At 43.2% G+C, this 25458-nt stretch overlaps 3 protein-coding genes across 6 annotated transcripts in view; all 3 read left to right on the top strand.

The window, feature by feature from the left end:
- Window positions 1-7433, top strand: part of fndc3a (fibronectin type III domain containing 3A) — a 94286-nt gene extending 86853 nt beyond the window's left edge. The window contains exons 23-26 of the mRNA XM_079513617.1: window positions 383-595; window positions 1074-1240; window positions 2391-2515; window positions 4444-7433. Of these exons, the coding sequence (XP_079369743.1) occupies window positions 383-595; window positions 1074-1240; window positions 2391-2515; window positions 4444-4776 (838 nt within the window). The 3' untranslated portion in view covers window positions 4777-7433. The remainder of the gene's footprint in view (window positions 1-382; window positions 596-1073; window positions 1241-2390; window positions 2516-4443) is intronic.
- A 2923-nt stretch (window positions 7434-10356) lies between these two features.
- mlnr (motilin receptor) lies at window positions 10357-15481 on the top strand (the record flags this gene model as incomplete). Its single annotated transcript, XM_079513770.1, has 2 exons — window positions 10357-11152; window positions 15168-15481. 2 exons carry the CDS (start codon window positions 10357-10359, stop codon window positions 15479-15481), a joined length of 1110 nt encoding a protein of 369 aa, XP_079369896.1.
- Window positions 15482-24747: 9266 nt separating this feature from the next.
- Window positions 24748-25458, top strand: part of LOC306931944 (capZ-interacting protein) — a 32882-nt gene continuing 32171 nt past the window's right edge. For 2 of the 4 annotated variants that reach the window (XM_079513642.1, XM_079513643.1), the window contains exon 1: window positions 24748-24908. In XM_079513642.1, the coding sequence (XP_079369768.1) occupies window positions 24897-24908 (12 nt within the window). In that variant the 5' untranslated portion in view covers window positions 24748-24896. The remainder of the gene's footprint in view (window positions 24909-25458) is intronic. The other 2 variants (XM_079513644.1, XM_079513645.1) reach the window with 1 other exon arrangement.

A 25458-nucleotide genomic window follows, 5' to 3' on the forward strand; every position in this document is an offset into this window, starting at 1 on the left:
ATGTTCCCTTTTTTGGCATCCATTGTTACGTATGCCCATATGATGACCATGGATATGGTCTAAAAGTGTGAAAAACGTATTTTCCATTTCACTAGGTCTTTAATAAAGTACCTTGATTTTATATCCGCCCTCACTTTTTGTGAGTGCTCTGATCGCCACTCTTTCTTCTGCCTTTTAGTCCCTTTGATCTTTGAAGAACCATCCGTACTTTTTAAACATTTTGCACCTCCACTGAGCACCTAGTTGTTTTCTTTCTTTTTTTCACGTAGCTTAGTTTTTATTTAGTTTTCCTCAGTGAAAAAAGGTAGTCGATGAACATTTTCCGTCATAGTTTTATTTGACGAAATCAACACTAGTTCTCTGTGTGTGTTGTTGGGAGCAGGATCCGGATCCAGGCCCTGAACAGCCTGGGAGCGGGCCCCTTCAGCCACAGCTTCAAGATGAAGACCAAGCCCCTGCCCCCTCCGCCGCCCCGCCTGGAGTGCACGGCATTCAGCCACCAGACCCTCAAGCTCAAGTGGGGCGACGGTCCAGCCAAAGCAGCCGCCTCCGACGCCCTCCAGTACCAGCTGCAGATGGAGGACAGGAGTGGCAGGTACAGTATATGGTTTTCAACCTCTTTCACATCAAGGTCCATTTTCAGCGAAAGCTGAAAGTTTTAAAGTCGGACTGCAATGGCTTTTTTGGTCATTTTATTTTGGAGTTTCAGTCTGAAACGGAAGCCTATATATTTCTGAACCAATCAGAGTGGTCCATCCCTTCAGGCTATGGGACGAATCTCACCCCTGTGTAGCAACGCTACTGTTTGTTTACAAGTGAGAGAGACAGCCAGCCAAGCATGCTTGCTTTGCTTAAAATTGGCTTTTTATGGACTGCCCATATGATGACCACGGATATGCTCTAAAAGTGTGAAAAGCATATTTTTTATTTCACTGCGTCTTTTAGTGGTTAAAGATGGGAGGCTTATTTGTCTTGTTCGGTTATTCATCACCTTCATGCCACTCACCTCTCTCTCTCTCTCTCTCTCTCTCTCTCTCTCTCTCTCTCTTCCTGCCCTGTTCTTGTCGTTACAGATTTATCTCCTTGTATAAAGGACCATGCCACACTCACAAAGTCCAGAGGCTTAATGAGTCTACCTCGTACACGTTCCGCATCCAGGCCTTTAATGAGGCGGGCGAAGGACCCTTCTCAAATGTTTACACCTTCACCACCCCACGCTCTCCTCCCGCCCCCCTCAAAGGTACAGTACCTTCACCACCCCACGCTCTCCTCCCGCCAGCCCTCAAAGGTACCTTGAGGGTACCTTGAGGGTTGGGTGACGATACGAATATATCGACAATCGTGCTTTAAATAATATACAGTTACACCAGAATGCACACTGCTGTCTCGTGTCTCATCACCCGACGTGCTTCAATGCAAGTAAAGGAAAAGACGAGGAGCGAGTGACAAAGTATTAGCTTTGCAACAAGCTATGCTAACAACACTGTCACCAGCCATGGTGGTGATGTTAGCTTAGCTTGCTGCTGCTTGTCTGTTCAACTTCACTTCATCTCCGCCTGTAATTTATCTTTTTTTGTTACCCTGACACCAGCGCTGCAAAAACAGACAGATCTACAAGCTCTCAACGCTGCAAAAACAGGCAGGATGCGACACCTTGAGATCTTGTAGATCTTGCTTTTTTGCAACCCGCAGTGAGCTGTTCTCACTTTACTTTTATAACATGAATATATCGTCCATCGGCGGTTTTTGGACAGACGATGGGCGATCGCTGGTGGTCAGTGGGGTCTCATTCGGGTGTGTGACCCAAATGCGACCCCAATTAGCTGACTGCTCAGTGTGAATGGCCGGCTGCTCAACAGTGTGACCCGAACGTGACCCCAATCATCTGCAGGGGTCAATGGATCGTACTATAAACAGACAGAGTCGTACTCTAAATAGACATAGGGACACACATTGCCCTTCATTGGAGCATAGTATGGTTTTGCTTTAAAACCTTGATACCGATAAATAATAGGAACTTTTACTGTAGTTTCGTTGATCCAAGCCAGAACACAATCGATTGATCATTAAAATAAACATGCTCTGAAAATGCACACAGCACTCCAAATCCCAATGAGACCTGATCCAGATAGAACAGGTTGCCAACCGCTGAATACGTTGTTCTCTCAATATCTTTCTCTCTCTCACCATGGCTTTCTTTCTCTCAGGCCGTGACGCACTGAAAGCGTCATTGACGCAAGTGTTCCTGATGTGCGTCAAGCACTCGTCTCGTGTGCCATCACATGTCGTTGCTGTTGGGCAGAATTGTAATTTGTTATTTTACTGTGTGCTGTCTGACCTGTATGGAGTGGACAGCTCACTCTTTTATTAATGCTGTGTCCCTCCCTCAGCCCCAAAGGTGGAGCGTTCTGAGGACAACTCCTGTGAGGTCACCTGGGAGCCCCTGCCCCCCATGAAGGGAGACCCCGTCATCTACACCCTACAGAGCATGCTGGGAAACTCAGAGTTCAAACAGGTATATCCACCTTGTTGTGCATTATGAAAAGTAGGCCACCATTATGGCATTTAGCTTGACGATTATTTGTCACTCAAATAATTGCGATCAATGATTTAATTGTGTTTCTGTCGTTGAACACTGGAACAAAGATCACTCTTGACACTGGGCCTCTAACGTGGTATTCTTGAGACTGTAGCTGTTGTGTTGGTTTTTAGCGCACAATGAATTTAAATTGCTATTGTTGACAATACAGTTGAACCTTGAACCTTGACCTACACATGGGCTAAGAGGCATGAGCTGTCTGACTGCACGTGGGTGAATTCACCCCTCAACGTCTTCTGACAGACATACTACGGGTTGGAACATGCATCCAGCAAGCCCAACTCAGTAGTCACTTTTAGTGGCTGGCACCACACAAAGCCACGGGTGAACGTGTACTGTATGTCGGACATTACTATTACTAACCCTACCCCAAACCTAAACATAACCGCAAGCACGTCGCAACGCATGTGGGTGAACATGTATTGTATGTCAAACATTACTATTACTAACCCTACCCCAAACCTAAACATAACCGCAAGCACGTCGCAACGCATGTGGGTGAACATGTATTGTATGTCAAACATTACTATTACTAACCCTACCCCAAACCTAAACATAACCGCAAGCACGTCGCAACGCATGTGGGTGAACATGTATTGTATGTCAAACATTACTATTACTAACCCTACCCCAAACCTAAACATAACCGCAAGCACGTCGCAACGCATGTGGGTGAACATGTATTGTATGTCAAACATTACTATTACTAACCCTACCCCAAACCCAAACATAACCGCAAGCACGTCGCAATACATGTCGGACCAAAGCAAACTTCACTTTATCCGCAAAAAAAGTACACAAAAATGATATGAGCAGGATTTGAACCCACTCAACCCAGGAGATATGGCTTTAAAGTCTATTGCCTAATGAGGCATGCTACGAGCTGGCTGCTGGAATGCTTTTCTAGGGTCTACTTCATTATAACATGCCCAAGTCATGTAAAAGAAAAGGAAAAACCCCGCCCGGTAAGGCGAAACACTGCCCATTAGGGGAGGGGAGGGTTTCTCTGAGATTTAGCTGAGGGTTGATTTCACCCAACACCATTGAAGCGACTGCAGCCTATGGCGCCATGTCATGGTGCTCTGTATCGGTCATCGCTGCCTTTAAATTGGCCATTATGTAAAGGTCATTGGTCCACAAGTAGGCCCAGGTGTCTAGCGTCTGACGACAAGCTCATCCCTCTCCGTAGCCCCCGGCGGTCTTAACCAGGAGTAATGATCGCCGGCACCAGCGTATGTACGTACTATTATGCTAATGTCAATGTATCAGACAGCTCAGTGGATGTGAGTGCGTTGATGTATGACGTTGTCATTCTGCACGAGTCCCCGTTTTATTTTTTGAGTGGTCGGGGGGGGGGGGGGGGATGTGGATGTGGATATCGTTGTTATCTGGCAGAAACCTCTTATGTCCGTATTGTATCTTTTTTCTTGTAAATTAACGTCATACATGATCATACAGCAGTGTCACACAAAGGCACCAAAAGTGTGTGTGTGTGTGTGTGTGTGTGTGTGTGTGTGTGTGTGTGTGTGTGTGTGTGTGTGTGTGTGTGTGTGTGTGTGTGTGTGTGTGTGTGTGTGTGTGTGTGTGTGTGTGTGTGTGTGTGTGTGTGTGTGTGTGTGTGTGTGTGTGTGTACGCGCCATCCAGCGATATTGCGATGGTACTTCCGTGCTAATACACACAGACCGACAGAAAGTCACGTAATGGAGTGGTTAGCACCACTCAAAAATAATTCAATTGAATTAAATGTACTTAGTCACTTTACACCGCTGTGAAAGATTTAAAAAAAACATGGTCTCTCTCTCACTTGACTCTCTCTCTGCCTCTCCTCATTCCTCGTTCTCAGGCCTACAAAGGTCCCGCCACGTCGCACCACGTCCACGGCCTGCAGCCCAACAGCGACTACCGCTTCCGGGTGTGCGCCATCAGGCAGTGCCAGGACGCCCCGGAGCTGAGCGGGCCCTACAGCCCCACGGTGACTCTGTCCCCCCAGCGCAGCAACGACCCGGCCGGGCAGGGCGGCAGCGCCGCGGGCCCCGCCGGTGCCCGGGGCGCGTCGGAGGCGGGCCGGCCCCGGCGGAGCCTCAGCGACGAGCAGTGCGCCTTCCTCCTCCTCATGGTGTTCGCCGTCATCGCCATCCTCATCGCGTTCATCATCCAGTACTTTGTCATCAAATGAGGTGACGTGTCTCCCCCCCCCGAGCCGCCGCGCGGGTTATTAGCTTTACTTTCCCCTTCATTTCTGTTTTGATTTATTCGTTTTTTACGTACTTTGTCTTTTTCTTTTTTACTGTAATGTTTTCCAACGTCGACAGATTTGATAGCGTTAGCCGTACGCGAGTGGGAGCTAGGGGTATAGAGGCAGAAGCAGGATGGTAGGGGAATCGTGCGGAACACTTTCTTTCCGAAGCCTGATTCATACTAATGTTGCGCATTGTGTCTCACAACGAAAATAGCAGATCTGCAAGCTCACAACTTGTTGCAGCGCGTCACTTTGTGAGCTTGTAGATTGGCTACTTCTGGTGCGAGAAAACGCAGCGCCCACTAAAGCCGTGACTCTTGTGCTCTGATTCACCCCCACTGGGCAACACACCAGTTTTCAACCAAGCTCTCTATGATTCCATTCTGATGGATTGGCTGGTAGGATTCCATTCCCCCTCACATGGGCCCTCGGAAACAGGAGGGTCGAGGTTAAAACGCCGAAAACAAAACCTTATGCAACATAAACCATATGATGTGTGCATAGAAATTAATAATTATTCATAGTTATCGTTGCTAGACGTGTTGTCTAGTATGAAACAATGTTTTCGATAGATCCAAAAATCTATGTGTATGTACTATGTAGGCATGATCTCAGCCCATGTTCTGTTTGATGGTGGGACCGTGGGGGGCTAGTGCACAGTGGGGGGATGTCCAGATATGTAACTGTAGTTTGTGCCACGGAGGGTACAGCACATGACCCTCTGAGGCCCCGGGATCAGGTGAAGGGAACTGCCCTCCCTCCACCGGAGGCTTAACCACTTCAACCCTATACGGCCAGAGTCCCTCAGGGCTCTATACTAGTGTATGTTCTGTTTTCTTGTTATCGCGGGGAAAGCATTCGCTCCTGCGATGCGTTGTGAGCTTGTCGATCTGCTGTTCTCTGCGCGATGAGGAATCTATTATTCTTGTTCGCATTATAGAGCATTCATTTAGCACTTTCCAAACGTTTGTGATGTTGAGAATGTTTAAGAATGCAAAAATGACTGGAGAAATGTTAGTATATTTTTGTACAGTAAGACACGAGGACCTGTACGTTTGGGGAGAAAAACTAAACAAAAAAATCGCTCGGTAGTGAGTTGGAAAAAAAAAGAAGAAAAAAAAAAACCAAACTAACACAATAAATCCTAATTACTTTTACTATCATATAGTTATACTGTAGCTTCTTTTTACAATCATGCAGCTGCTTTACTTCAAAATTACCTTGTTCAGCACAAAAAGATTTATGCTTACATGTATGTTCTGTTTTTTTCTTGTTGTTGTTTTTTCGTTCCCATTAATTGATTTTGCACCTTAGTGAAAGAAAAGAAGAACCATGGCTGGTCGTGTCTTGGTCTTGTGATACATTTTATATAGAACACATTTTGAGATTGTGCAAGCCCTCATATTTTGTTTTTGTTTTTTTGGGGGGGGGGGTGTTTTTAAACGTCGTAGTATCCCATCACGTGTCACTGAAACAGCAATCTGTCTCAAGAAAAGAGAAGCGTATGAGGAACAGTTGTTTCAGAGGCCTTAATTGATTGAAGAGAGGGGGGTGCATCTTGGGAGCATTTTCTTTATTTCTCTTAAGTTTTCATAATTATTACTTTTATTTAAATATTTTTCTTTTTGTATTTAATTTTATTTTGTTTTTTATTTTTACTCTTAATCAAAACATTTATTTCATGTTAGTGAAGGTGCATAATCATGAGAATATAAATTTGAAAATGTAGGTTCTAGGCATTCATTTTGTTTCTTTTCTTTTGTCAGGTCATACATGTGTGAAGTCTATTTTTTATAATGTGGAAGTTAATATAAGTCTGTAACTCTCCAGAGAAAAATAATCCTTGAGTACTCATGCACCATGGAAAGCGAACGGCAGATTACAAAAATTGTGTTATCTCATGTGCTTCATGTGAATCTAAATTTTTGCCTTTTTCTCTCTGTGTGTTTAAGTATTTGTAACAGATTGCTGACGCTGAGTCTTCAGTAGTAATCTGACAGTAGGGTCTAGTGTTGTGTTTGGTTAATGGGCAGGAAAAAAAAACTATTTAAAAAATAAAACTGCTGTTGCAACCGTCAATGAAATGCAGGTACCTTGCAAAACGTGTTGGAGAATTACATGATTTGGTCTTTTCAAGACATTCTGCAAAAAGAAAATGTCTTCTCTTTTTCATTTAAAGAATAAAAAAAAATCCTATTTTTGATAGTGATTGCAACGTGTGCCATTTTAATATCTCCTCGCCCCGGAGGTGAAACTTACCTTTTGGCTGTGGAGACGTACAAAAACAAAACGCTACAAAAAAATAATATATATAATATATATATAATATATATATATATTTTATATATATAATAAAATAAAATATGCACAAAAAGAGACCATTTTTATGTAATTTTAATGTTTGCAGTTACCTCATACACCGTACATTCCAATGAAAATTTGTTATACTCTACATAATACCAGACATATCACTTTAAAATGTTCGTTATGGGAAAAAAAATGTATAATCATAGGTATGTATCTAAAGTGTATCTGTATAGCCATGATATTGACAAAGGATCCATGCACAATAAAAGATTTATAATTCTTAATCACCTTTTGAAGTTCTGGCTTTTTCTTATGTTCATCAATGTGGCAACATGGTTTCATAAGACACCTGTGGAAGTTGGAGGAAAAATAAATCACACTTGTGTGAATTGAGTGGCGCCTTTTATCATGATGTATGTCTGATGATGAAGTAATCATGTGTCATCAAAGTTCCGTAAAAAGTCCATAGACTTGGCTGCCACTACGTCATGGTTTACTGTGGCACCCACTACGTCATAGTTTACTGTGGCACCCACTACGTCATAGTTTACTGTGGCACCCACTACGTCATGGTTTACTGTGGCACCCACTACGTCATAGTTTACTGTGGCACCCACTACGTCATGGTTTACTGTGGCACCCACTACGTCATGGTTTACTGTGGCACCCACTACGTCATAGTTTACTGTGGCACCCATTAGGTCACTTAGTGATTGTATCTTGAATTTCTTCTAAATTTGCCAGATGAAAATCAGAAGGAGGCTGTTTAACCACGGTGGACCCTGGGTCTCCCCCGGGGGTCTATACTCGGTCCCCTCCCCTTTTTTCCTCCACACCGAATCTCTTCACCGAAAGGCATTAACTGGGATGCATTGTGGGCTTGTACATTTTTGCCTAATTTTGCTGAATGTTCGCATATTGTTATAGGAATACTATGGTGTATGTAGTGTTTTTGGGGGTTTTTTTGCAACCCATTTTTTTTCATACAGTATTATCTTATGTAATCCTGGGCGTCAGACTCTCTGCCAACCTGGGAAGAGAAACGGACTGCAGAAGGAGCAAGTGCATTCTCCGGCAGCGACAATGAGCCGCGTCTCATTGTAGCATTGTAATTCAGTGGCAGTTGACAAATGTTTCCACTCTACAATCTACATGCTGCTTAGGTCTTGTTTATAGACGGATTGGGAAAGCATTATTCAAGAAACTGTCCTACAAACTCTGCTTGTCGTGTCACTCTGACCTGAGTAAACACTCTCTGTCTAACAAACAGCTTCTGAGGTCAAGCTCATGCCATGTGGGACATGGATCTGGTAAGACTCAACCATCAAACTGTACATGTTGCTGTGAGTGGTGGTGTGAGACCAATTAAGTCTGACCAGAAGCTGATATAAAACAAGTATGATTGGCCAGTAAGGGGGTATCAAAAGCAGCCTCACCCCTCCCTCCAGCAATTTGAATCCAGTCATATAGGTTGCTCTTTCACCCTTCAGTGATTCAGTCAACTTCCTGAACCTTTTCAGAGTTTTGAATTACAGTGGGCCCTGTGTAGATCCATGATGACGGGCCGGCTACCTCAGAGTTGGACAACAGAGATTGACCTCTTTGTTGTAGGGTTCTGTGGGGTCAGTGGGTCTCTCTGCTGTCGTATGTATGGATGGAGTGATTTGACTTAGTGGAATGGCTCCGTAACGTGGTGTCGTTCACAATAGTGCAAACAGTGCTTTCCTTTTCAATGGCAACTTCCTGACGCGGCAGACATAGGACTCGATCCCCGCTATTCCTTCGCATTGCAATTCCGACTCGCCGCAATACTACTTATTACTCTGTAACCCTAACCGCACACAGAAGCCACGTACAGTTGGAGGCCATCGATATTGTCCTTTTCTTTTTGCTGAGGTTTGCGTGATCTGCGCAAAGGACAGTTAACCCATTTTGGGCGGGAACCCCTTTTGGTGTTTTAAACATGTTATAATTTAGCTATTGAAAAATAGCAGATCTACAAGCTCATAGCGCGCCACCGAGTGGCGCGCTACGAGCTTTGTAGGTCTGCTATTTTTGAAAAAAAGTGAACAATAATATGTCAGGAAATGGGGAAAAAAAAGTTTTAGAACTCAATACCGCCTCATCAAAGTCGGTATGGTGACATACCTTGTCAGATACGGTACTTGAATGTGTCCTTATATTATCATCACTTTACCCAAATAAAGCTCAAGTTAGGAGATAGGAGGTCCCCCCAACACCCAATGCATCTCCTATCCCTCTTATAGACGGTGGCAATTTAAATAGTTAAATCTCTTGTGTGAAACCCTGACACAACATATTTTCAGATTTGGACCTGTGGCCAAATGCATATCCATTTGGGAATCATTGGCATGAAACTGTTTGAGAAAATTATCTTTATCTCTTAATCCTTGATAATTGATTGATTGATTTAATTTGGTGACATAAGAAAGGACACTTTCCCACATACAGCCAATGCATCAGGATACACTATTTATTCACAAACACTAACACACACACACACACACACACACAGGGACTGCTCTTTAACTGTTTAGGGTGCGTTCGAGGAGGTGCTCTATCATTTAGCCTCTAGTCTCGCCAGAGCTCGGCTGTCATCTCAACACAGCGAATCGGCTGTGCCAGCCTCAGCCTCTCCATTCATTTCTCTCACTCCCACTCTGTTCATCGACACATTGAAAGGAGAAGACCACCAGAGACTAGGGGGGAACAAAACGCCTTGTTGTTTCTCAAAGGTAAAGCCTTGCTTTTGTGTGTGTGTGTGTGTGTGTGTGTGTGTGTGTGTATATATATATATATATTGCCTGCATCTGAATTTGTGGTGTTTTGTTTATTTAAGGGGATCACGATTCAAGAGTTCTTTATTTGTACTCAAAGGTAAATTTGTTTTGCAGCAAGGGAAATACAGAAGTCCAATTACAAACCAGATATGACAATAATATAGACCTCAGACATTAAAAACAAGACACATGTATTAAGAAAATCTATTTAAAAAAAAGAAACCATCCTAAAAAAAGAAGGTGCTTTTAATGAGTAACATCACTAGCGATAACATTTATTTATTTTATTTCTGGTTTTCCTGTTTGATCTCACTTTTCTGTCTTTCATCGATTGTTGATGTGGAGCCCTTCGCACACTGATAGCTCAAAGGTTCCTCCCGTAACCCTTGGCCCTGCCATCCCAAGCAGCATGCCCTGGACCCTCGGAGCCCAGGTGGAGGTCGGCTCCGGCGGCCCAGAAGCCATCGACCCCTACGCCTACGCCATTGACGCCCACCACTACGAGGGCTCGCTGTTCCCCACCTCCACCCTCGTGCCCGTCACCATCATCTGCATCCTCATCTTTGCCGTCGGCGTGACGGGAAACACCATGACCATCCTCATCATCCAGCACTTCAAGGACATGAAGACCACCACCAACCTCTACCTGTCCAGCATGGCTGTGTCTGACCTGGCCATCTTCCTCTGCCTGCCCTTCGACCTCTACCGCCTGTGGCGGTACGTGCCGTGGATGTTCGGCGAGGCCGTGTGCCGCTTCTACCACTACATCAGCGAGGGCTGCACGTACGCCACCATCCTGCACATCACGGCGCTCAGCATCGAGCGCTACCTGGCCATCTGCTTCCCGCTGCGTGCCAAGGTGGTGGTGACCAAGCGGCGGGTGCAGTACGTCATCCTGGCGCTGTGGGTGTTCGCCCTGGGGTCGGCCGCACCCACGCTCTTCCTGGTGGGGGTGGAGTACGACAACATGACGTGGCCGGACTACAACACGGGCCAGTGCAAGCACACGGCGGACGCCATCAGCTCAGGACAGCTGCACATCATGCTGTGGGTGTCCACCACCTACTTCTTCTGCCCCATGTTCTGCCTGATCTTCCTGTACGGCTCCATCGGCTGCAGGCTGTGGAACAGCAGGAAGGACCTGCAGGGCGGCCCGTGCGCCGTGGCCAGAGAGCGCTCCCACAGGCAGACAGTCAAGATCCTAGGTGAGTGCGGTGGTGGTAAAAAGTACTTGCATGTTTTACTTAAATAAAAGTCTCAACGCTGCAATGTAGCCATACTCTGTTACCAGTAAAAAGCATGGTATTCAAAACGTATTTGCGTAAAAGTATAAAGGTATTGGCTATACTCAAAGTAACAAAAGCAAAAGTACCCATTATGCAGAATGTCCCATTTCACAGATTTCAAAGTTTAAATATGGTGGTTATTAATCTATGTTTTTTTAAATAATAATCCAAATCTACAAAGTAATTAGTAACTAAAATGTTCTAATAATTGTAGTGGAGTAAAAAGTACAATATTTGACTCTTAAGACGCAGTGGAGTAAGTGTATATTAAGAAAAGTACTTACTTTAATCACTTACTAATCACTTACTGTGAGTGATTATTATTAACAAATGACCGAAATAAAATAAACTAACTAAATTATGAGAAGTAGGGCTACAACCATTTATTTCTTGGCGATTATTCGAGAAGTATGTTTTACATCGATTAACCGATGTATTAAATAAGCACTATTTTATACTTTTGTCGCATAACACTGTCGAGAAAAAAGTAAATAATAGTATGGAAATAGTAGATCTGCAAGCTCTTTCTATGTGCTATTTCCACAATGTTTTTATTAAATTATCGATTGTTTTCTTTAATCGATTGAATTGATTACTTTAGGTTTCTTTTTTTCACTTTTCGTTTTAATATTTTTATTGGTTTTTAAAAATGTTCACGTACAGTTACTTACTTTACAAAATACATACTTTACAGGCAGACAAAACAAACATTGGGACAGGGGGGGGGGGGGGGGGGGGGGTTCCTCCAGTTCATCTATGCCATCATCCACACCATAAGAAGCAAAACAGAAAGAAAAACAAGCAAAAAAGGAAAGCAAACCAAGACAGCCACAGTATTGCACATGCCTCGAGCCCATTCACATGTAGACATAAATTTTTCTTTCCTATCCTAGGTCTGTCCAATCAATGGGGCATTGGGCCTTTAGAAGGATCCGAGAAATTTCAGTAGGAAAATAGTCTAATAATGGGGCCCACACCCCCTGAAAGGAAGCGTCGTTTCCTCTCTGCATTGTCTTTCATGGGGTAGCACACCGAAGATCTCTCTATACCACATTTGTATAGATGGGGGCTTATGCTTAATCCAATTTATCAGAATGCATTTCCGGGCTGAAAGTAGAAGTTTATCAAATAGTTTGAATTGTAAGGGTGTCAAATGAATTTCTTTTGACGGGAGTCCCAGTAAGAAAGCTCCCGGATCCTTCTTTATTTTCACCTTGAAAATGTCGCTTATCTCACGTGCCACTTGGCCCCAACACCTGGATATACACTTACATTCCCAAAAGTAGTGATAGTAGGTACCCAGATCTGTTTGACATTTCGAACATAAAGGAGATATTGAACGGTCCATTTAGTTTAGTAACACAGGTGTGATGTGTAATCTGTGAAGAATTTTATATTGTGTTTCTCTTAGTCTGTTACAGGTATAAACCTTTTTAACTGAGTCAATGGCCTCTTGCCAGTCATCTTCAATATATTCATTGTTAAAATCTCTCTCCCATTTACGGAGGGATGGTAACTCCTGGGAGTCCAGTGAGTACAGCAGTGAGTAAAACGATGAAATGAAATGTGATACCTTACTACAGTTGCATAAGAAATGTTCTGTTTTACTGTAAAGGGAGCCCAGTGGTGTTGGCAGCTGTAGTGAGTTTCGTATTTGCAGGAAACCAAAACAATGTTCTCTTGGGAGGTTAAACTGTGTCTGCAATTGCTGAAACGACATCAGAACACCATCTCTAAACAGGTCTCCCAATACACAAAGCCCTAGTGAGTGCCAGGTCTTAAAGATGGCCGAACTGCACCCAGGTCCAAATTCATGGTTGCTAGAGATTGGTATTAGCAATGACCTTTGGTTTCCTCTCCCTACGTGTATGGTAATCTGTCGCCACACTCTGATAGAATTATAGATAATTGGATTGCCTCGTATCTCCCTATGAATCGTATCTTTATTACCGGTTACCAGTGCCACTTTTAATGTTTAATTTTGTTCTTCTTTATTTGTCTTGTTAAAAAGAAATGGGCACCTGGTGCTCTGGTAATGTTTGTTTTTCAAGTGCTGTAAACAAACATTAAACGTCCATAGACAAGGCTGTGCCATATGACGTAATTTCAAAAGCCCCTCAAACTAATTATGGATGTACATTGTACATATTACATATACATATACAAAATAAATACAAATAGGTGAGCATTCTCTGTGACTGACACGTAAGCTTGTAGAACAGCTATTTGTGTTGAAGAGACTTGGTGTAGACTAGAGGGAAAAGGAAAGGATAGACCTTGGGGAACCATTACCCAGTCAGGGAAGTACTGTATATACAGTAGGGTTTAAGTAGCCATTAAGATTGATTGATTGATTGATTGATTGATTGATTGATTGATTGATCGTGATATTGCACATCACCTATAGCCACATCTTAAATGGCATATCATGGTTACCAAATTCAGTCCAGAGGTTCCGTACTACAACACGTTTACCACACAGTGAGACTGAGTAGACAATTGGAGCTTACCAGTCTCTTTTTGAGTTTCAATGAACACTGCGGATATTACTGTGCTTCCCCCAATAACCAGTTTCCTCTTGAGTCTGAAGCTAAATGATTATGCCCTCTTCATTTGCAGCTCTGGCATGTTGTGCAGGACAAATGCAATGCTTTTACAGTAACAGACTGTAACCCAGCTAATCAGTTTTTGTCAACTATTTAATCAACTTATGATATTAATGTGGCTCATTAGCTGGCTGCTCAGAGCTCATGCCGTCATCGGGCCTGCTTGCCTTTTATGTCCACATTTGTCGAATCCGTAATTGGACTGTCATCAGAGGCCTCCATGAATCAACCCTAATTGAACAGAGTTCCTCGGCTGTTTTTTAATGATGGGTCGTCACGCAGCCATCATCCATCCCTCAATCTTAAAAAAGGGAGAGAGAGAGAATGGGAGAGGGGAGATTCTGGTATCAAGAATTTTGTGTTTGATACCAGTGTTTCTATTTGTCAGATAAAAACTTTAACAAATTCACCTGGTTGGCTATAGTTTGTAAACTATTTCATATTTTAATCCTTAATGTTGAACTCCACACTTGAAACATATTTATGACCAGGTTTATCTAAGATTGTCCAGTACAGGTTTTTTATTATGCAAGGCAGGTTCTCTGTTTTTCTAAATTAATCACGTTTATATCCTGTCAGGTACTGATGGTCACAAACACTGCAACAGGAAATGAACATGGACCCATTTAGAATGTTGTTGTTGTCAAGTGTGAAGAGGTTTATTAAACAGCACCGCTGTTCTAAGCCAAAAGTAATTAAATAGCACTTCTTCAGTCAGAGAGGGAATTAAAAATGTGAAAGCAGGTGGTGAAGATGGCTTAAAAGTGCATACTTGACTCGTCCTTGTTGCAACTCTGCACAGTAAATGTGTCTGTTCTTCTCGCAACATCCATCTGTTCATTAGTCGTTTTAGTTGTAGGGACGGAAGTGAAAATGAGTGGTTTCAGTTGAAAACTGAATAAGCTGTTATAAGCGTCATGCATGTTGTCTATATTGTCTATTCAGAGCTTCAGCACAGCTCCATTATAGTGGGCGGGTTGTTGGCAACATTTGGTGTCCAACATGCGGAAGTGCTAATGAGTGCTCTGTTTTAAACCCCAGCTGCGCGGGGTTTACTCGTGCTACATGCATGGGCAAAAAACGCCCACCTGCAGTTCCAGCTTTGGCCAGTAGAGTTTGGTGGCTTCAATGTTGGCCAGCCGCTCTAGGGGCTTGGCACGCACACACGCACGCACGCACGCACGCACGCACGCACGCACGCACGCACGCACGCACGCACGCACGCACGCACGCACGCACGCACACACACACACACACACACACACACACACACAGACGTACACGGTACACCCTTCTCACCTTCCTGTCCCTCTGTCTCCTGTCCTCAGTGGTGGTGGTGCTGGCCTTTGCCGTCTGCTGGCTGCCCTATCACATCGGCAGGAACCTCTTTGCTCAGGTGGACACCTATGAGACGGCCAAGCTCAGCCAGGACTTCAACGTGGCCTCCATGGTTCTCTGCTACCTCAGCGCCTCCATTAACCCTGTGCTCTACAACCTCATGTCCCGCAAGTACCGCGCCGCGGCCCGACGCCTGTTCCTGGACCACCAAAGGCCCAGGCAAGCCCATCGCGGCCAGAGGCAGCTCTGCATAATAGACGACACCACCACAACCCTCAATGAGACCACCTTGTCTGGGGTGTGAAAGACGTGTTTATTGGCCCGTGTTTGTAAATTGTAACAGGCCTGCTCGGCCCGTCGCGGTAGAGGGTGTGACAGTGTTATGGACACGATTTGCGGTTGTTAGGGGGAAATGTGGAATGACGTTATTTAGTAGGCTACTGCTGGCAGCAGACTGCACAAGAGGGTGGTCTATTTGTGTATTGTTTTAGGAGGTCAGGTCAGTGCGAGGCTAAAGACATATGGAGCACAATCAAATATTTCAACCAAGGCAGTTTAGCGACCCTTCTGCCCCTGATGTCTTTGTTATCAGAAAATAGTTTCCAAAACTAGTTTCTGGTAACATTTTAGGTAAAGGCCATGCAGTTGCTCTATACTGATTGTTTTCACATTTAAAATTAGTACTTTAAAAGCAGAAGCACGTGACGTTTCATATCAACATTTCTAGATGCAAATGTCATTGACTCAACATAGTCTCATTTACTTTCATTGCCAAGTACTTCTGTATGTATGCCATTCTGAAATAGATAACGGATTCTCACACTGCTGGTGCGCAACTCGCCCCTGTCTGGGTGTCTGTATGTCTGTCTGGGGCTAAACTCGCAGGCTGCTGGACCGATCTGTGCCAGATTTCGTATACATGCTGCCAGTAGGCCACGGAAACTACCTCTATGCATTTGCATATGCATGGAGGTTTAGAATGATGCATATGCATCATTCTAAATGATGGCTAGAATGCAACCCATTAAGGAAGACTCGGAATCTCTGTCCACAGGAAGGGAGAGCCACTGATCTTGGGGCAAAGGTGTTAAATGCAAATGAAACATGACAAACTGATTTTAAAGTGTGTTTTTTTAGACATATCTGTCATTAGTGGATTATCATTTGGTCTTGTAATGCAGTTTCTGTCATTTCATTGTTCATAGTCGATGTACCTGCTTTTAAGAGCAGAATTATTATCAAGAAAATAGATTTTTATATTCATAAAAGATCGTCTTTGTCAGTGCTACGGTATGTAATGTTGAGGTATTTATGTATATTATGTATATTATGAGACATATTTCCAATGCTTTTTGTCAATGCTTATTGACATTTGTACACTAGTCTTGAGTTTACGAAAAGTTACATTTAACACTGGTTTTACTACCATTTCACATTTGCTATTCTGTTCATTCATCCACGTCTATGAACTTTTTTCACTTTTTTTTTAATACATTTTTATTTCATTTTTGGATGAAAGGCACAGGTACAGGCATACAAATATAATGCACACAAAACATAATTCAAATTATTTGCCAACTGCAATCAGTGGCTTGCCCCTTGCCTCATTTTTAAAAGTCCTAGCCCCTAACCCCAGCACCAACCACCGTTGACAAAAAAAATAAACTCTTGCCTGGGTGATGTTTTGATGTAACGTTGAATTGATATTAAATTGTAGCTCTATGTGCATCTGTGGTTAACGGTAGTGCATACTTTATGTCCTTTGTTTGGTTGTATCTCATACATTAAATCATGGAAAATATACCAGTATACCCATTAGCTTTGGCTCATTGCTCGTGTTGATGTGTTTGTTGTGTGGTTCTGCAAACAGATAGGTGTGTGTGTGTGTGTGTGTGTGTGTGTGTGTGTGTGTGTGCGTGTGCGTGTGCGTGTGCGCACGCCTACTCCCATGCATTAACGTTTGCGCAGCATAAACTCAATAAAGAGCAGATATAAATATGAAAATGTGATCATTATCGTCTAGTGTGTGTGCGTATATAATACATAGGCCAGCTGAGCCCTGGGGTTTTGGCTGGCTGTGTACAGTATGTGCTGCTCATTTGATGTAATCTGCCACTGATATTATATTAGCTGGCCCCCTGAGCTAGATTTACACTGGCAGCAAGTGTCCCCTACATCGTCATATTCAAAATAATGGTCGCTCTAAGTGCATTTCACAGAGAGAGAAAAATGGCGATGGCAATTTGTCAACCGCCGGAGAGTTTATTGCCATTAGGTCGATCACTGGCATAATCTCTAGGCTACGACACCCACACATGTTTCTTTGGGTTTTAGATTATAAATCTTTCTCTAAGAAATGGACAGGGCCTGCTTGAAGCTCATGTTCCCTTGAGCGCGCACGCACGTGCACGCACGCACGCACACACACACACACACACTCTCTCTTTCACACATGCACGGATGCTCAGGGCTGACACTTCAGAGGAGCTCTTAGCGCCAGAGGGCACTCAACCTCAGACCTTCTGTCTGCTACTTAGGAACCATCAACCAGCAAGCATGACTTCACTCTTTGTTATTCTCCTTTTTATTTTATTTCAGGAGTAGGATGACAACGTTTCGACCCCAAATAGGTACAACATCAAAGTAGGCGTGTTATATACACATAGGGGCGAGTTTGATAATGAACAAGCCATTTTTGCAATGAGGGTAATTAAACTGACACACCCACCACAACTATGGAGTCAGACTGAGTAGAATGGAGCTAATAGTACGTGGCACTAAGGCCAACTGTTAAATTTTAATACTTTACGGAAGTCAAGGGTAAGGTGGTACAGACTAGAGGTGCAGGACAATGGATAATTTACTCTTACTGCAAACCTTACCAAACACAATAGGCCTATAACATTTCAAAAGGGTAAACAAATCTAAACACAGCCTACAGGAACTGGAAGTGACCAGAATAAAGAAAATGTATGGTAAGGTAGGCCTACCGTCAAGTACAAAATAGTACAAACAGTACAAAATAAAAAAGGACACAGCATATGGACAAGAATGATGACATGAAAACAATATCACAGAGGAGATTGTGTGCCTATATTCAGGCCAGGTGCTGGATGTCAGGCATCAAGGCAAACATCAGGCCGCACACCAGTTTGTAGAGCTCTATGGAGACTTACTTTATTTTAAGGCAACAAAAAATGCAACATTTCGACCGACTAGGTCTTCATCAGGCAAATATTGCCTTCATCAGGCAAATATTGCCTTCATCAGGCAAATATTGCCTGATGAAGACCTAGTCGGTTGAAACGTTGCATAAATTATACCCACGTGTTAAAAATCTATTAGTCAAATCATCTGCTTGCCTCTGATAACTTTGATCTGAGCTACAAACTCTTCTAGCAGGTGACTTCTGATAATTGTCCAGGGTGGAAACTGTCCCCATGAAGTAAAGTATTCCTATCAGTGGGCTTATGGTATAAATCCGTCTGTAACGAGGCCCCCTCATTTTTCACCAAAACATAAAAAAAACTAACCTGTGAGTCACTGAATTCAAGAGTGTGTTCAAGGTGTTCAATACATGAATTGAAATAGTTAAATAGCGTTGGCATTGACAATATATGGAAGTATGGCAGGGGTTAACCTCAGGATTCAGAACAAAAGAATGCTCAAACAAACCCATTTATAAATTGGCATAGTTGGGAGCCATTGTGCTGCTCATAGCAGTGCCCTTAGTTTGTAGATAAAAGTCATCTTTAAATTTAAAATAATTGGTAGTGAGAACAAAAGTTCGGTCAGTTCACAAATGCTAAATGCAAGCAGTAGGCCTACTGGGTTTATCCAGCGGGTCCTTTTGTCTGAGAAAATATTTAACTGCCTCAATACCACCTGTGGGGAATGTTAGTATATTGGCAACATCGAGTGTAACCAAAAGGCAATCAGAGGGTACATTGATATAATGTATTAATAAAATCTATAGAATCTCTAGTATAGGAAGAGAGAGAAACGACCCATGGTTTTAACAAATGGTCTACAAAGGTAGAAACATTGTTGGTCAAAGAACCTAGCCCACTGGGTCTCCCAACCAAAGGAACAGTTTGTGGTTTGTGGATTTTGGGAAGAGTATAAATAACTGGAATAACAGGGTGGTCGGGTTTTCATGAATAATTTTTTTTTTTTTTACCAATTTCATTGTTATTGAACTATAGTCAAGTTTATCATGCACAAGTGATCTGAACTGATTAGTGGGATCAGTGGGTTGTCTTATGATTTCACAACTATAATCACTGGCGTTTTGGACAACTACCAGTACTATACTACCACCCTTGTCAGCCTGTCGGATGACAATATGTCACAATTCCGTTTCTTTTTCTGCCTTTAGACATATTTTGAAACACTTTATATTCCCTTTTTCTTTTCAGAGCACTGGTACTTGAACATCTCTTCCGAAAGACTGAGAAACCAGCAAATAAACACATTTCCCAAAGTTACTATTATGAACACCAAACAAAAAACATGTACAGAATATTACAACATGTACAGATCTTGTTTAGTTAATTGTTTTAGCTCATGCTCATTTGATTTAGCTATTTTGTCTCATCTGTTTAAGGAAATAGGTAGCTGATATATTGCACTTTTACCTTAGCGCTAGGTATACTCTTGGTTGCTTGTTTTTGCAGAAAATGCACTAAAGACTTCTGGTGATTAGTAGTTTTTGTTCCCTACCTATGTTGAATACACTTATTGTAAGTCGCTTTGGATAAAAGCGTCTGCTAAATGACTGTAGGCCTAATGTAATGTAATGTAATGTATTAAGTCCTCTCTGTACTGGGACTTGCAGGAGGGGTCGAATAAGTGTGTCCATCCATCTTCAACCGCTTATCCATAGTCGGGTCGCGGGGCAACAGCTCCACCAGAGAGCTCCAGACTTCCCTCTCCAGAGCAACATTAGTAACTTCCTCCTGGGGGATCCCGAGGCGTTCAATGGCCAGTGAGTCGATGTGATTCCTCCAACTGCACCTTGGTCTGCCCCGGGGTCTCCTCCCAGTGGGACGTGCCTCGAGGACCTCCCTAGGGAGACGCCCGAGAGGCATCCTAACCACACCCCGAACCACCTAAGCTGGCTCATTTCCAAGTGAAAAAGCAGTGACTCTACTCCGAGTCTCTCTCGCATGACTGAACTTCTCACCCTATCTCTTAGGGAGATGCCAGCCACCCGTTGAAGAAAACTAATTTCGGCCGCTTGTATTCGCGACCTTATTTTTCCAGTCATGACTGTGGAGATTCGCGATATGTAAGAGTGGCTTTCAGACATGACATCATGTGGCAGCCAAGTGTATGGACTTTTCTTGATTGCAATGATCATCACATAGTAGGATCCATGTCAGAAACACTAACACTGCCGCGTGCGAGCACACACACACGCACACACACACACACACACACACACACACACACACACACACACACACACACACACACACACACACACACACACACACACACACACACACACACACACACACACACACACACACCACCACCACAAGGGGGCTCTCTGCTCAGATGCTGCTCCCCGAATGTGGAATGCCCTCCCTGACCACTAGAGAGCACCAAAGTCTTTAAGAGGGAATGGATGACTTTCCTTTTTTAACAAAACATTCTTTACCTTACATTGAGGCCTCAATGTGATTTTTCCCCCTTCTTTTTCCCATTTTCTTCATGGTAGTATGTTGTTTTAGGCCAATTGTTTTACTCTGTAGAACTTTGAGATTATCTTAAAATGTAAAGTGCACTACAAATAAAATGTACAAAACAAAAGCACAAAAATGGCATACACTCTTTCAGGGCCAGGGGGTGGACACCAGTTTTGGTCCTGGGTGCCATTTTAGCCCATTTTATATTGGGATAAAAGAAAGAAAATGTAATGATATTGTGCATGTCATGTGCATGTCATCACCTGCACACCAGATTAGAGGAATTTTCAAAATATGGATTAAAAAAAATAATAATAATAATAATGTATTTTTTTTAACTCGTCTTAATGTCCCTGGCAATCAGTGCATAATTAGATTCAGCTCGTCTTAACGTCCCTGGCACTTAAACAGTTTTAAGGTCCACCTTTACCTTTACTCCATGACCAGGAGTGCAAATTTAGGGACACTCCATAGGTGTGTCCATTCAGTGGGTTTGGAGAAACCATTTTCAATCTTCTCATGGTTGCTGGAAGACCCTTGACCAGTGTGGTTGTCAAAGTGGGGTCTGGGGAGCCTCAAGGATCCGTGAGGGGGTTCCAGGCGGTCGCCAGCTATATTTTATAATAGTATCAAAATATGTTTAACCACTTTTAAAGGCATGTAACTTTGTGTTTACATTAAACAATTATACTTTTCTTATACACAATATTTCCATCTATCAGCAGTCATCAGCCGCTGGGGTAGTGTGGTGTTTACCTGCAGAAATACGTTGCCCTCTCGCTGTCTAGTATCTACCAAAACAAACAGTGAAAAAACACATGCATATACACATGTGTGTGTGTGTGTGTGTGTGTGTGTGTGTGTGTGTGTGTGTGTGTGTGTGTGTGTGTGTGTGTGTGTGTGTGTGTGTGTGTGTGTGTGTGTGTGTGTGTGTGTGTGTGTGTGTGTGTGTGTGTGTGTGTGTGTGTGTGTGTGTGTGTGTGTGTGTGTGTGTGTGTGTGTATATATATATTAACACAGGGCAAAGTAAATGCCTGTATGTAACTTGTATTTTGTTTTGCAAGACTGCTGACATGGAGCTAAACAACAACCACAGACATTCTGCTTTTTGCCAACCGCCAGACACTTCCTCTAGTTTGAAACGCATGAAATATTGTACCATTTCCTGTCAGATATGATACATCCACCTCAAGACTGTTTTACCGTTATGTAAAATGTGATTTTAGACTTCACTAGGACACTAGCCTATACTTACAGGTTGTGGTGGCGGAGAAAATACACTTTCTTTATAGTATACCTTTACTCCAACAACTTGTTCCATCGGTTTAGTAAACACATTTTTAAATGTTTTTAAATTATTGATTATATTATACTATATTTCAAATTATTCCCTAATACTAGAACTATAAATTGCCCAATAAATATATTTTAAAATAGGAATATTTTCAGAAAATATATTTCCAGTCAGGGTCTTTTCTTTTTTTTCTTCTTTTTTTGTAGGCTGTTGAATGACTTGACTAGTGTCTAGTGTTGAATGACTTGACTAGTGTCTAGTGTTGCCGAAGAATATTGATTGCAAGCGTGATGGTGATAACATTTCCCACATCAAAGCAGTAAGAATCATCTATCTATTAATACAATAATGTGTCCGTCCGTCCATCTGTCCTGACCTTGTGAACACATCGTCTCGAGGACAGGGACGGCTCCAGGGGGGAGGCTTTAGCCCCCTCTGGTGGAGGCTTAGCCCCCCCCCCCAAGCCCCCCCTCAAAACAAGCCCAATTGACTGACTTCTATGTAAACCAAGATTCATTAGCCCCCCCTCTAAATAGCCAGCCCCCCCATAGCACCCCCAGTCACAATTTTCTGGAGCCGTCGCTGCTCGAGGCCGGACTCACACATTTGCGAAACGTATCCGGCACGTTGCCGGTTGCCGCTCATGGATGTGTGAGTCCGTGCTGTCCGGCCCAGCAAACCCCTTGAGGGAATTTGATAAAATTTGGCAAAATGGCACAACGCCCAACCATCAAGGATGAACTGATTAGAAGTATGTTGTCAAAGGTCAAGATCACTGCATGTGACCTAATTTCCAAAGTGGACAAATGTCCACTTGGACTCAAGAAGAACTGTGTGGGATGTTGGAGTGATCACTGATCACGAGGTATGGTTATTCATTTTTTCATCAGTTTCATGGTTAAAATAAAATAAAAAATATTTTCTTTTAGAAGGGAGATGACTATGGTGTCAGCGGCAGCGGTGGCCGAACGGATTGCGGAGCGGTCTTGATACCGGAAGGTTGCCAGTTCGAATCAGCGGTCCGACACGTTAAAATTACCACCGCTGAAGTGCCCTTGAACAAGGCATTGAACCACTACGATGAAATGTTCTATGAGCAGGGCCTGGCTGGAAACAAGTTCTTGAGCTTAGCCCAGATACCCTGGGTAAATATAGTAATCATTGTCTCCACCACCAGGCCGAAGGCATGGGGAGAGAGTATGTTTTGCACTCCGTCCGTCCGTCCGTCCGTCCGTCCGTCCGTCCGTGTGTCCGTCCGTGTGTCCGTCCGTGTGTCCGTCTGTGAACAGCTAATCTCCGCCACTGTTAACCCGGTCGATGCCACATTTTGCACACACACTCCCTGGATGCCAACGATGAACCTCTGCCCCGAAATTTCCAGAACGGCCTGTTATAGCGCCACCAGGAGGCCGCTTTGTGCAAAACAAGTTTTTGGACAGTACACCTACAGATTTTGTCCAAACATCACGCAAATTGGTACACAGTCTCTCTAGAGCCATTCAACCAAACGGGTCCTTCAGATTTCTCAGACTCCATCCTGATTGGCTAAGATTGGCTTCCAAAGTTCGCAGGAGTGTTCAGTTTCAAACAAAATGCTGCAAATCATGAACACATCGTGTGATTTCCGTGAAATTGCGCACGCACATTCCCACTCGGCCGAGGAAGAAATGCCACGTGAACATTTTCAACTCAGCCTCATGGTGGCGCTATAACTGGCCGAAAAGTGTTTTTACCTCTAACTGCACGGATCTGTGGATAACTTTGTATGCCAACTCCCTAGAGGCCAAGGAAAAACCTTTGCCTGGAATTTTTCACATCTGCTCTTTATAGCGCCACCAGGAGGCCGACATATGTAAAACACATTTTCTAATATTACTCCTTCAGATGTTATCCAAATTGCACGCAAATCGGTACACATGCTCTCCATAGTCATGTAATCCACCTTCATTGCCTACGATTGGCTTCTAAACTTTTCAGGAGTAGCCCGCTTGGTACCCGTTTTGTACAAATCGCCACAACTACTCAACGCAGCGTCCGATTTCGGTGAAACTGTGCATGCATATTCCCACTAGGCTGAGGAAAAAATGCCACTTGACAGTTTTCAAATCAGCCTCATGGTGGCGCTACAACAGGCCAAGCTGTGTCTCACACACACACACACACACACACACACACACACACACACAAAACATGATTAACTCCTAAACATTTTGCCAAACATCACACACACTCCTATCCTCCTGGTGGAGACCTGTGCCCAGAAGGGCACTTTTTCTAGTTTCATTTCATTTCATTTCAGTTTCAGTTTATTTTATCAAATTATTCAAATATAGTAGTAGGCCTACATTTGTTTTGTATTTTTTTTAAGTCTATGCACGCACGCACGCACGCACGCGCGCGCGCACACACACACACACACACACACACACACACACACACACACACACACACACACACACACACACACACACACACACACACACGCTTCATTTTCAACTATAGCTCCTCCTCCGGCGTGTTCCCGGCTCAGCTGCAGATATAAACATACCCTGCCCCTTTTCAAGCACTTTGGTCGGTGTAAATTCATACACTCTCTCTCTCTCTCTCTCTCTCTCTCTCTCTCTCTCTCTCTCTGTCGACGTCTCTCTCTCTCTTCAACTTCAGTTACTTCACTCACACACAACATCCACTCCAAGACCGACGCTAGTAGCAGAGGAGAACACATCTAAGGGATGGAGGTAGAGGTAGGCCTACGTTACTTTTTATAGTGACCATTCTTTTCAACAACTTTTAAATCCTGTGCGCGTGTAAATTGGCTATTTTGGCGACCCTTTCTTTTTTTTTTTTTTTTATTGGACATTCTATCATTCTATTTATATTTTCACCTGGTGTTTTCATTAGGCTGGCCGGGGGACAATATTGTTTTAGGAGTTTGCACCTTTCATCAGAATTGAACATGATACATTAAACATAATGTAAATTGTGTTATTATTTTAACTGTGACGAAAACCAATGTCCTAGTGAATTTTGAAAAACGGGACATTTGAGTGTTTTTCACCCAGCTTGAAACCATGCTTGCTTGAAACTTGAAACTGCAGGCCAATGAACTATATTTATGGATCAAATGTGCTAAAACAGTAAACATAGCATGGCATAGGCTAGGCCCATATTACAAAGTTTGCGGTTTCTTATCCATAACATTAATCCCTCAATGACACACAATCTTGCAGACTAGTAAGATTAAGGTCATTATTAGTAGTCTGTATAAACATTGTGTTAATTATAAGCCTAGGC

Source organism: Electrona antarctica, assembly GCF_951216825.1.
Source record: "Electrona antarctica genome assembly, chromosome: 11".
In the NCBI taxonomy this organism is placed as follows: domain Eukaryota; kingdom Metazoa; phylum Chordata; class Actinopteri; order Myctophiformes; family Myctophidae; genus Electrona; species Electrona antarctica.